Source organism: Pipistrellus kuhlii, unplaced genomic scaffold (assembly GCF_014108245.1).
Source record: "Pipistrellus kuhlii isolate mPipKuh1 unplaced genomic scaffold, mPipKuh1.p scaffold_m20_p_13, whole genome shotgun sequence".
Lineage (NCBI taxonomy): Eukaryota > Metazoa > Chordata > Mammalia > Chiroptera > Vespertilionidae > Pipistrellus > Pipistrellus kuhlii.
In genome coordinates this window covers 37795550-37808570 of record NW_023425438.1, presented here as the reverse complement: position 1 = coordinate 37808570, position 13021 = coordinate 37795550, and the positions used below count along the sequence as shown (strand labels likewise).

Here is a 13021-nt window from a genome sequence, read left to right as displayed (position 1 = left end):
CTAATAATTTTGTATTTGTCAATTGTTGACAGAGGAGTATTAAAATTGCCTATTATGATTGTAGATTTGCATATATCTTCTTTTCTGATCTATGTGTACTTTGACTCTCTCTTATTGGGTGCATACACATTTAGCATTTGTTTTATCTTCCTGGTGAACTAACCTAGTTATTATTATGGAGGGTTCCTTTGTATCCGGGTAATATTTCTTTTTCTTAAATATATGTGTTAATGTAATCATTGCTGCTTTCTTTTTGTTTAATTTTTATATTGTCTCTTTAAAGTTTTTTTTTTTGTGTGTCTAAAATATCCTATCAGGTTTTTTGAGATATAATTCACATACTATTTGATTCATTCGTTTAAAATGTACAATTCAGTGGTTTTTAGTATATTCACAACGTTGTGCAAAAATCACCACTGTCAATTTTAGAATGTTCTTATTCTTTCCAAAAGAAACTTTTGAGTTTCTTAGCCGTCACTACCCAATCCTCTTCTGGTCTCTATCTTTCCTTGCAAGCTATGGGAAAACACCAATTTACTTTCTTTCTCTATAGATTTACCTATTTTGGAATTTAATATCTATATAATAAAAGCCTAAGTACCATTATGGTGGAATGATCAGAACAATTGGTCGCTATGATGCACACTGACCACCAGAGGGCAGATGCTCAATGCAGGAGGTGCCTCCTGCTGGTCAGTGCGCTCCCAATGGGGAGCGTTGCTCAGCCTGAAGTGCACTGGGCTTTTAGAAAATGGAATAATACAATATGTAGTTCTTTGTGATTAGCTTCTTTTCATTTAACATAATGTTTTCAAGATTCATTCATGTTGTACTGTATGCCAGTTCTTAATTTCTTTTTATTGCTGAATAATATTTTATTATAGGAATATATCACATTTAGTTATCATCAGTTGATGAACATTTGTGTTATTTCCATTTTTGGCTTTTCTGAGTAATGCTGCTATGAATTTTTGTTTAGAGGTTTATTTTGTGGAGAGATGCTTTCATTTCTCTTGGTTATATACCTGGGAATAGAATTGCTAAATTATGTTTTAACTCTATGTTTAACAATTTTAGGAAATTCCAGATTATTTGCCAAAGTAGCTGTGCTTTTACCTTTATACCATATACCAACAGCATGTGAAAATTTCTATTTCTGCACATCCTAGTCAATACTTATTATTGTTTGTCTTTTGATTATGGCTATCTTGATTGGTATGAAATTGTATCTTCTCTTCACTTTTGAAAACTATTTTTGCTGGGTATAGAAGTCTAAGTTTATAGATTAATTAGTTATTAAAACGTCATTTCTTTGTTTTTTGGCTTATGTAGTTTTCTAAGGGGAGGTATGTGATCCAGTCTTACATTTGTCTGTCTGTATTTAATGTGTCATTTCTCCATCTTTTGTAAAACTTTGGTCTTTATCATTTGTTTTCAGCAATTTGATTTTGATTCACATGTGTATTTATTCTACTTGTGTTTTGTTTAGCTTCTTGGATTTGTGGGTTTAATTTCCAGAAAAACTGGAAAAGGTTCAGATACTATTTTTCTCTCTCCTTTTTCCATTCTTATCCTGGGACTTAAATTACATGTATGTTAGAACAGAGGATCTATTCTGTTTTTTACTTCCCATCTTTTTTTCTCTCTGTGTTTTACATGGTATAGTTTTATTGTTGTTTTACACTGATTTCTCATTTTTCTTTTTTTGCATTATATAATCTTCTTTTATTCCTATTCTGGGGAAGTTTTTATTTCAGAAAATATATTCCTTACAATTAGGAGTTTAATTTTTTAAAATGTTTAATTTCTCTTATTTTTGTGTGTTTTCAAATACAAGTATATAGCTCTACTCTCTGTTTTCACGTACTTCTTTGCTAGTTCTGTCACTTTTGGCATTTTGGATCTCTTTCTGCAGACTGCTTTTGTTTTTCCTAATTATAGGTCTTTTTTTGTTTTTTTTTTGTTCTTATGTCTAGTAATTTTTGATTGAATAATGGACATTATATTATCTTAAAGGGTGTCTGAATTTGGGGGGCATTTTTTTTTTTTTTTTCTTAGAGAGTGTTGGTCTTTGTTTCAGCAAATGGTTTAGTTGTTTGCAGGTTTGTTTAAACTCCATTTTTAAGTTTTACTTCATTCAGGGATATTTCAGAATAGTATTCATCTTCATTGAATGACCCAGGGATCCTCAAGGACTCTTCAGCTTGGCTGTTTGAATATTTCTTGATGCCTGGAAGTGTTTACCTTATATCTCCATGGTATTTCTCTCTCTCTCTCTCTCTCTCTCTCTCTCTCTCTCTCTCTCTCTCTCTCCCTCTCTCTCTCCCTCCCTCCCTCCCTCCCTCCCTCCCTCCCTCCTCCCTCCTCCTCTCTCTCTCTCTCTCTCTCTCTCTCTCTCTCTCTCTCTCTCTCCCCTCCCATCTTCTCTTCCTTCCCCACTGTTTCTTCATTCTTTTTGCCTGTCCATGTGGAATTTCATTTTTCTTATGCCTGGCCTAGTACTTAGCAAAGACTCAAGGGAACCCCTGTGTAGATTTCTGCATTTATTTTCTGCATTCCTCCCTTTTCTTTTTGAATTCTGCTGCACAACCTCAAGGTATGTCAGCTTTCCTGAACTCTTCTGACTCCAGTGCTGCTAAGCTGCTGGATTCTGTTTGGGTTTTCTCTGACCTTGTCCATGATCTAGAAATCACCTTCAGATAGATAACTCATATAATTATTAAGTTCATCTTATTTGTTTCCATTTTTCAGAGATTATAGTTGTTACCTGAAGTCTACTATCTGAAAACAATTGTTTTATATATTTTAGCCAGTATTCTACTTTTTGGACATTCATGTTGTTTCTTATTAGTCCTTCATGGTTGGAAGCATAGTTTTTATTTTTTTTATTTTTTAAGCTGTAATTACTGATTAAACTACTAGGTTTTATGTTCCCTAAGGAAAGATATCTGACTATCTTTCTATCTTTAGCTCATAGAAGGGATTAAATAGTTGTTAATGATATTCTTTCATTAGGAAAGACACTAATTTTCTGTGGTGAACGTTTTATTTTCATACTATGAATTTAAAAAAATTGTGATCTGCTTTAAAAAATCACTGTTAGCCTGGCAAGTATGACTTGGGGGTTGAGCTTCAACCTATGGACCAAAGGTCATGGTTTGATTGCTGGTCAGGGCTCATACTCAAGTTGGGGTTGCAGGCTGGGTTCCCAGGAGGCAGAGCTGATCAATGATTCTCTCTCATCATTGATGTTTCTATTTTTCTCTCCCTTTTCCTTCCTCTCTGAAATCAATAAAATATATTTTTAAAAAGATCAGATTAGAATTTTAAAAACCATTTTTGTGAAACAGTTCTTTACCTGGCAAGGAAGTACAAAATTTATCCTAAAATCAACATTTCTCATGATAGCATTCGACCATGTCTAAATTATTCTGACTTTAGTTATTCAGTTTATAGGATTTTTTAGACCACTTTTCCTGTTACCTTTCTTTGTATCCCTCTCCCGCCTTTTAAAAAATATATATATATTTTATTGATTTTTCACAAAGAGGAAGAGAGAGGGATAGAGAGCCAGAAACATCGAAGAGTGAGAATCATCAATCAGCTGCCTCTTGTACACCCCTTACTGGGGATGTGCCCGAAACCAAGGTACATCCCCTTGACCGGAATCGAACCCGGTACTTTTCAGTCCACAGGCCGATGCTCTATCCACTGAGCCAAACCGGTTTTGGCTTTGTATTCCCTTTTTAATTTTATTTATTTTCTTTTTGCTCACATTACTATAAGGTAGCCTGCATGAGGGGGAGAGGCGGATAGCTAATACACATGCAAATAAAGCTTAGAATTTGTTCTTTTGATTCCGTTTTAATAATGTTTAGAGGTTGCCAAAGTAATGTCTAAATCTTGTTTTAGATTTCCATGGCCGTTGGGAATAGAATTTTTTTCTTTTGGTGTCTGCTATACAGGTGTTTAATTGGCTATCGTTCTTTAATCTGTCACTGATATTTGAAATACACCAGAAATTTGAATAATCTTTTTGAAGTGTTATAGTGAGAACATGAATATGATAGAGGAAAGACAATGGGGAAATAAGGTAACATTCTTTGTTGCCCGGAATCACTGGGTTTTATACTAATTAGCTTTGGTAGAGTTGACAGACCAGATGTTTTCGGCATGGAGCCATGTGTCTCATCAGTGAATGTGTCTCGCAGGCAACATTGTTAGATTTTTCTCATTCTATAAACAATGTTCCAAAATATAACTAAACCCCAGTGTGTTTATCTTTTTGGCTTAATTTCTGGCTTTCTGTCCATTCTAAAGTTTCTCTCTAGAGAAATTGCATTTTATTGCACATCGCTCTTTGTACCTAATTGTACTATAAACACCGTTCTGTTTACACAAATCATGTGAATTGCACTGTTTTTGAGTCTGTAAATTTTAATAAAACCAACCATTTCAGTTTAAACTATATTTATATTTTTATTTCTAAATTTAGAAGAAATAAACCTTTCTTTCCTCTATGTATTTGAGGAATGAACTAACTTTTTTATTTTTGGAACACACAAAGGAGAAATAATAACAAAAAATTAAAACAAAACCAATCTCTAATCTTTAGCTTGTGGTATTAAGTGCATTTGGGCAAGAAGAGAATTTTACCACTGTGAAATTCACTCTTAAAATCTAAAATAGGGCTGTAAGTCCTTTATTTATAGATTTGGAACTGAATTTTTTCTATATAAATATATTATTGGAAATTAGGAAATTAAAAACATGAAGAAAATTATCAACCATAATGTGCTATCCAAAGGGAAAAAATTATAGTTAACATTTTTGTATATTTTTATAGTCATTTTTCTATGTTCTTATGTTTGGGCATATTTAGTGATTATGTAGTTTATGCATGCATATATATTCATAATCTATTCATGTAAACATATTTCTAATGTTGAAAAATGTTATGATTATACTTGTAAGTTCTGATTTTATTAATACATCTTTATTGTTCAGATTACTACAGTTCCTCTTTTTTCTCCCCATAGCTCCCTTCCACCCAATTCCCACTCCACCCCAATCCCTTACCCCTCATGTCACTGTCCTTGTTTATAGGTGTATGATTTTTTTCCAGTCTCTTCCCTCACCCCCTATATACCTTCCCTCTGAGAACTGTCAGTCCTCTCACTTTTTATGCCCCTGATTCTATTATATTTACCAATTTATTCTGTTCATCAGATTTTTTATTTACTTGATTTTTAGATTCACTTATTGATAGATATATATTTGTTGTCACTTCATTGTTCATAAATTTTATCTTTTACTTTTTTCTTCTTGTTCCCCTTCCTAAAGAATACCCTTCAGCTTTTTATATAATACTGGTTTGGTGGTGATAAACTCCTTTAGCTTTTCCTTATCTGTGAAGCTCTTTATCTGACCTTCAATTCTAAATGATAGCTTTGCTGGGAAGAGTAATCTTGGTTGTAGGTTCTTGCTGTTCATCACTTTGAATATTTCTTGCCACTCCCTTCTGGCCTGCATGGTTTCTGTTGAGAAATCAGCTGACAGTCGGATGGGTACTCCTTGTAGGTAACTAACTGTTTTTCTCTTGCTGCTTTCAAGATTCTCTCTTTGTCTCTTGCCCTTGGCATTTTAATTATGATGTGTCTTGTTGTGGTTCTCTTTGGATTTCTCTTGTTTGGGGTTCTCTGAGCTTCCAGGACTTGTAAGTCTATTTCTTTCACCAGGTGGGGGAAATTTTCTGTCATTATTTCTTCAAATAGGATTTCAATATCTTGCTCTCTCTCTTCTTCTGGCACCCCCATAATTCTGATGTTGGTATGCTTGAAGTTGTCCCAAAGCCTCTTACACTATCTTCATATTTTTGGATTTTTTCTTCTTTTTGTTTTTCTGATTGGTTTTTTTTTTCTTTCTTTCTTTTCATATTTCAAATCTTTGACTTAACTCTTGGGGTCTAGTCTGCAGTTAGATCTCTGTATATTATTCTTTATTTCAGCCAGTGTATGCTTAATTTCTAATTGGCCCTTTTTTATATCCTTGAGGGTCTCACTAAATTTCTTGGAGGTTTCTAGAAGATTCTGGAGTAACCTTATAATGGTGGTTTTAAACTCTATATTCAATCATTTGCTTTCCTCCACTTCTTTCATTTGTGACCTGTTTCTTTGTCTCAGCATTTTGGATGCTTCCCTGTGTTGACAGAGTGGCTTTGTGTGCTAGGTGTCCTATAGGGCCTAGTGGCTCAGCTTCCCTAATTACCTGAGGTGGACACTCTTGATGTACCCCTTTGTGGGCTGTGTGCACAGCCTTTTTGTAATTAAGTCTTGATTGCTGTTGGTCTCACTGGGAGGAATTGACCACCAGGACAATTGGCTGTGAAGACTAGCTGCAACTACAGTGGGAGAGCTGCGGTGCAGGAGACACTCCCTATGGAGGAGGACTTGCTTCAGTGGGGCTTTGGTGTTCACTGAGTCTGCATCTTGAGTGTGTTGCTTATGGATGTGAAGAATTATAATTTGATATGGTCTCACTCTGACCACAGGGTACACTGGCTCTTGGATCTCCAAGGAGGTGCTAATTTAGCCTCTGTCTGAGGCCACTCAGGAGGAGCTACAGAGAGATCTGCAGATTCCTCCTCTTTGTTTGGGTTTAGGAAGTGCCCAGATGAGGCCCAGCTGTGAAGCAGTGCAGGCTGCTGTCTAGGCCTTCTTTTGGAAGCTTTGGTGCTCTTTGACCCAGCTGCAGTTTGTTAGGTTTTATATTACAAAAGAACAGGCCATTCATATGCAAAAGCCTCTGCTCACAGATTGGGTGGGGCTGTAAATTGGGTGGGGTGGGGTCTCTGGGAATTATCAGGGTGGAGCAAACCGCAATGGCTACCAATCTTCTCTGCTTTGAAGAGGTCCCAGGGTCTTTGTGTCCTGTGGCCCCACGCAGGAACAATGATCGCTGCAAGCACCTCTATGAGAAAGCTGCCCTCGCATTCCGGCTCAATGCCAGACAGTCCGGTTTCTCCTTTTATGAGTCTGGGTCCCCAGAGTCTTGCCTGGAACTGGAGTTCAGAGCAGTCAGGAGCTTGTATCTCCCTCCCGATTGAAAAAGACAACAGCATACCCAGTTGCCAGCCCATTTCCATGTGCACCTCTGTACCTCTGCACTTTCGCACCTCTGCACCTCCTACCAGTTTCAATGTGCTTTTCTCTTTCCTTCTCGTTGTAGAATTTCCACTCAGCCAGCCTTCCTGTTTTTCTGGATGATATCTGTTTTGCCTTTTAGTTGTAGTTTTGATGTGGTTGTGTGAGACAGCAAGTACAAGTATGTACCCATGCTACCATCTTGGTTCTTCTCTGTAAGTTCTGATTTTTAAAAATAATTCTCAGCTGAGGATTTTTTTTTTCATTGATTTTTGGAGAGAAAGTTGAAGGTAAAGGGGAGGGGAAGAGAGAGAGAGAAAACAACAACACATCAATGTGAGAGAGACACATTAATTGGTTGCCTCTCGCCTGCACCGTGACCAGGGCCAGGGATGGAGCCTGCAACCCAGGTGCCCTTGACCGGGAATTGAACCCAAGACCCTTTGGTGCATGGGATGATGCTCTAACCACTTAGCGTACTGGCCAAAGGTGTAAGTTCTGATTTTGAAATAATTTTCATACAAAAGTATTGTAAAAATTTTTGCTATTTTATTAGTCTTTTACTACACGGATCCTATATAATAAAAGGCTAATATGCAAATCAACTGAACAGCAGAATGACCGGTCACTATGACACTCACTGACCAATAGGGGGCAGATGCTCAATGCAGGAGCTATCCCCTGGTGGTCAGTGTGCTCCCCCTGTGGGAGCACCGCTCAGCCAGAAGCCACGCTCATGGCTGGCTAGCTCAGCAGCAGTGGTGGGAGCCTTTCTAGCCTCCACAGCAGTACTAAGCCATCAGTCAGACATTCCCTGAGGGCTCCTGGACTATGAAAGTGTGCAGTCTGTGCTGAGGGAGCCCCCTTTCCGAGCGCATGAATTTTGTGCACTGGGCCTCTAGTCTATAATAATGTGTCTAATTCCTTGTTATTTGACATCTAGAATAATATTTTTATTTGTTAATAAATATAACTAATTCAAGAAACTTATGCATCTAACTTGTGTGTGTTTGTTTATTTTTGGTAACATTCTTCATTGAAAACTTGTATCATTAGTATAAATTTGTTTACCAGCAGGCTGTGAATTATCATTTATTGAAACACTTGAAAATGTTACCTGTGATCTTTTAAGAATATTTATCAGTTTGAATGACAAATTATGTTTTTGATTTGAATTTATTATCAGTTCAATTTTTTCACATATTGGCTTTTTAAAAAATTCTTTTAAGACTTTTCTTGTTTACTGCTTTTAAAAAAAGCTCGTATATATAATATGTTACAAATAATCTTTACCAGGTTGTTGTTTTCTCTTTATTTTTATAAATTATATTATTTTTATGCATAGCTTATTTTTTTTTTACCTTGTCACCTTTATCATTTTCTTATGCATATGGAAACTTTTCTTCCTGTCAGATAAATATTGTCCCTTTATTGTTATGAAATATTTCTCTATTATAGCAATCTTTTTTGTCTTAAACTATTTTCTCTTATACTAACATAGCTATTTAAGCATTTTTTATAATGACTTTTTGCATGGTATATCTTATTTCATTTTCTACTTTATAACTTATTTGTTTCTTTGAATTTAAAGTATGTTTCTTATAGACAACATATATTCATATTATGCTTTTTAAGTCCTTTCCAACAATTCTGCCTTTTAGTTGGAGTGTATGTAATTGTTGATATGGTTGGATTTTGCTCTTTTGCTTTCTATGTTTTTCATGTCTTTTTTGTTCTGCTTTCTTCCTTTTTTGGTGTTAAATAATTTTTAGTATGCTATTTAAAGATACATTGTTAAATTTTTTAATGATTATTTTTGAGAGGCTGTTCTATGAACTATAATCTGTATCTTAATTTATCACAGTCTACTTTAGGTCATTGATGGTACAATTTTATTTTTTTAAAATAGATTTTATTCATTTTTTTACAGAGAGGAAGAGAGAGAGATAGAGTTAGAAACATCAATGAGAGAGAATCATCGATCAGCTGCCTCTTGCACTTGCACATCCCCTACGGGGGATGTGCCTGCAACCAAGGTACATACCCTTGCCCAGAATCGAACCTGGGACCTTTCAGTCCTCAGGCTGATGCTCTATCCACTGAGCCAAACCGGTTTCGGCGATGGTACAATTTTTTTTTTTTAATAATGTAGTGACTTTGCATTAACTTAGCTCCATTACTTCCTTCCTCTTTTGTACTTTTTTGACATAAGTGACATATTTTGTACTGTTTTGACATATTTTGACATACGATCATAGGAGGGATTTATTATATCTGTATATTTTATAGAGTCTATAATGCAGTGTTATAATCATTGCTTTAAAAAATCTTTTAATGAAATTGAAAGAAAAGAGAATATTTTTTATTATAATTTACTTGTCTTTTAATGCATATGTTTATTAATTATTAATAATTTGAGATTTTCCATGGATTCTTTTATTAAAAAATTAATACTGTATTTGTCTTAATGTACAATGAAAACTAATTCAGGCTAGAAATTTTGCCTGAGGAGTGAATCTGTGACCCTAAAACAGACTGAGTTGAACTAAAGATGATATAATTCCTTTTATAGGCATTACCCTGCACTGAAAACTCTGGAACATCTAGAGCATACCTATCTGCCTCAAGTGAGCCACTATCGATTCTGCAAGGTGATGGTGGATAATATCCCTAAGCTTCGCGAAGAAATTAAGGACGTCTCTATGTCTGATCTCAAAGACTTTCTGGAGAGTATCCGCAAACATTCAGACAAAATTGGAGAGACTGCCATGAAACAAGTAAGTCTGGGGTTTATGATAGATTGGCCAATGACTTTGGAAGTATTTTGTTAAATTGTTTTGCTTTGTGTCTTAATTATTTCTTGTTATTTTAGGAAAGTCCTTCATCTTTATGGGAGCACACAATTAAAAAAATGTGTTATATTTTCTTAACAGAGAAAGGAATTATTTACTAATATATACATATGTGTGTGTGTGTGTGTATATATATATATATATATATATACACACTCACACACACACATACACATATACATACATATATATTTTTGTTGTGTGCATATTCAGTAACTGCTGATTGATGGTAGATGGTAATGGTTTATATTGGGGCTTTGATGAGGTTTTTGTTTGTTTGATTGTTTGTTTTTAAATACTACCTTTGGCTATGATTTGAAGCCCAATATTTTTAAAAGTTCTCGTTCTAGTTAATGAGAAAAATTGTGTTGCACATATTTTTGGTTGATTATTTACTATATTTACTAAGCAAACTGTCATGTTATAGATTTGAATATTTCTGTAATTTTTATTTCTGACTAGAGGCCCAGTGCACAAAATTCGTGCACTGCGGGGGAGGGGGTGTCCTCTTGCAGTCTGGGACGCCTCACTCCTTAGGGCCTGCATGCCAGCTGCTCCTTACTGTTCGGCTTGCTGCTTCTTAACGCTGACCCATAAGCAGGAGAGGCTCCTGCCACTGCTGCTGCACTCGCCAGCTGTGAGCCTAGCTTCTGGATGAGGGGCATTCCTTTGTGGGAGCGCACTGACCACCAGGGGGTAGTTCCTCCATTGAGCATCTGTCCCCTGGTGGTCCGTGTGCATCATAGCGACTTGCCATTCTGGTCATTCCACCGTAATGGCCACTTAGCCTTTTATTATATAGATATCATTGGGTGTCAACGAAAAAGGCCTATGGTAAATACTGTGAATTATAATCATAGAAGGGATTTATTTACAGCTTATAAATTAATAAATCTGTTAGAAATATTTAGATTTTCCCCCCTTTAATTTCTTCATCTTTAAGTCACCAACACCACAAGCAGTGTCTGGATTTCCTTTGTCATTATGAATAAAAGAGCAGAAATGATTTGCAGTGCTACTTCCTTTTTTGAAATATAAGTCACATTGATTTTATTAAAATTTCTCAATATACCTTATGATGTAGCCTGCAACAATAAATAGAGGATTCATTTGTTTATGGGAAGTGTTTTTTATTTTTATTTTTTATTCTGCATATAACTGTGTACTTGAAAAAGTCATTTGTGGATCATATTCTGTGAGAAAGAAGGGGGCAGACCATGTTTGGGTCATGTGGTAATCTTTCAGATGTCTGTTTGAGAACCCCTTTCCTAAAGGAATGCAGATAATCATTTCCATTTCTTCTTTTTAATTTTGTCAGTATTAAATTTTATAGAATGGAAAGTTTAAAACTACAATAATTGATGGTAAACCTGGTAGAAATAATGATATCTGTTTTCAGTGATGAAGAAACAAAACTAATCATTGAAAATATACCTTTGCACTGCTGGTTGATTTTTTTTTTTTTTAATGTTTCTATTGATTTAGAGAAGGGAAGAGAGAGAGAGCTAGCAGGCTGGGCTAAGGGAACCCCCGCTCCCTGAGTGCACGAATTTTGTACATAGGGCCTCTAGTCTTTTATAATACTCAAATGCTAAGGAAAGTAGGTGGGGGAGAAACTGCCATGTACTTTGTAGATAATGCTCAATAAATTTTTGCTTGAATTCATGGAAGTTGGAAAGGAGAGTAAATGGTTTATTTATAATTTTATGTCAAGCCCAGAATGGTTTTTCTGATGGTTTTCTTTACAATGGTGACTTAATTACTCTTTTCACTAAGTTTCCTGTGCCATTTTTAATATGGCTTTGAAAATTACTGCCGAAGGGGAAAGACCAAGGAGTATTACATTTGAGAGAGATTTAAGGGCTAGGCATGGATGCAGCACATTATCACTTCTACTCACATTTCATTGGCCAGAACTTAATTCTATGGCTATACTGACCTGCAAGGGAGGCTGGAAAAGGATATCTGATTGTTTCTAAGAGGAGAAGGACACAGGTTTGGTAGATAATTGCTAGTCTCTGACAGAGTCTACCCTTCTGGTTATCAAATATCTCTTTGCTCTTCCTTGAGCTTTTTTCTAAGAGTGGCAGCCGAATATCCTACCCAGTCACTACATCCATCTCAAAGTCTAGTATCTTCCAGAAATACTCAACATTCTTCATGAGCATCATATATGTCTCTTTAAGGGCTGGTCACCAGAAACTAGGATGACGAGTTATCTGGACCTGACCTGCGTCCCCTACTATCCCCAATTTATAAGAAAAAAGCAAAAAACAGAATAACTACAACAAAAACTCATGTAGAAAAGGGAATAATGGGAGACACACAATATTACCTGCTTCATAGCAAATCATGTAATCCTTTTGGGTCAGCATTGGGAAATCATTCTACCATGTTAGTGAGGGAACTTCTTGTGTAGATGTTGACACCTTGCCCATTGCTCTCCTGGGCTCCTAGCTGCACCCTGCGTTTTCTTTTCTTCTTCTTTTTCCTATGTGCTCTTCTGAAGTCCATGCTGGGGAATGTAGCTGCCTTATAAGAAGATTTTTTTTTTCCTCTCTCTCTCTCCTTCTATATTTATATCTACAACTTAGTTCCTCCTTCTCTCCTTTTTCCGCTTCCTAATTTCTTCCTTCCTCTGCCTGCTTTCTGCTCCTCTAAGTGTAGGGGTCTGAAAGTTGTTTTAAGGCTATGAACAGTCAAAGATTTATTGTCCAGATTTATGGGATTTTGACACTATAGTTATCTCAAAACTTAGTAGGCCTTTGATCTGTTTCTGTCTAACAGGTGCTATGTGGACATCAGACCCAGTGTCAGGTACTATGTGGACATCATTTCTAAATATAATTTTCAGGAACTTTTTTCCTTATTTTTTATTTGGGGAGGTAGTAGAGGTGGGGTAGCATAGCCCTTGCCTCATGCCACCTTCTCACATTAATGGTTTAGTTTTGAGGCTCTATGAAAAAATGTGTGCAGAGACTGTACCTGAATCTGATCGTTGCCTCAGGATTAAGTCACTTTGTTCAA

The 13021-nt window shown here is 35.9% G+C and overlaps 1 protein-coding gene across 8 annotated transcripts in view; it reads left to right on the top strand.

Moving 5' to 3' along the window:
* Positions 1-13021, top strand: part of EXOC6B (exocyst complex component 6B) — a 462052-nt gene that overhangs the window by 50524 nt on the left and 398507 nt on the right. For 5 of the 8 annotated variants that reach the window (XM_045580892.1, XM_045580891.1, XM_045580890.1 and 2 more), the window contains 2 exons: positions 9715-9919; positions 12782-12811. In XM_045580892.1, the coding sequence (XP_045436848.1) occupies positions 9715-9919; positions 12782-12811 (235 nt within the window). The remainder of the gene's footprint in view (positions 1-9714; positions 9920-12781; positions 12812-13021) is intronic. The other 3 variants (XM_036435703.2, XM_036435699.2, XM_036435697.2) reach the window with 1 other exon arrangement.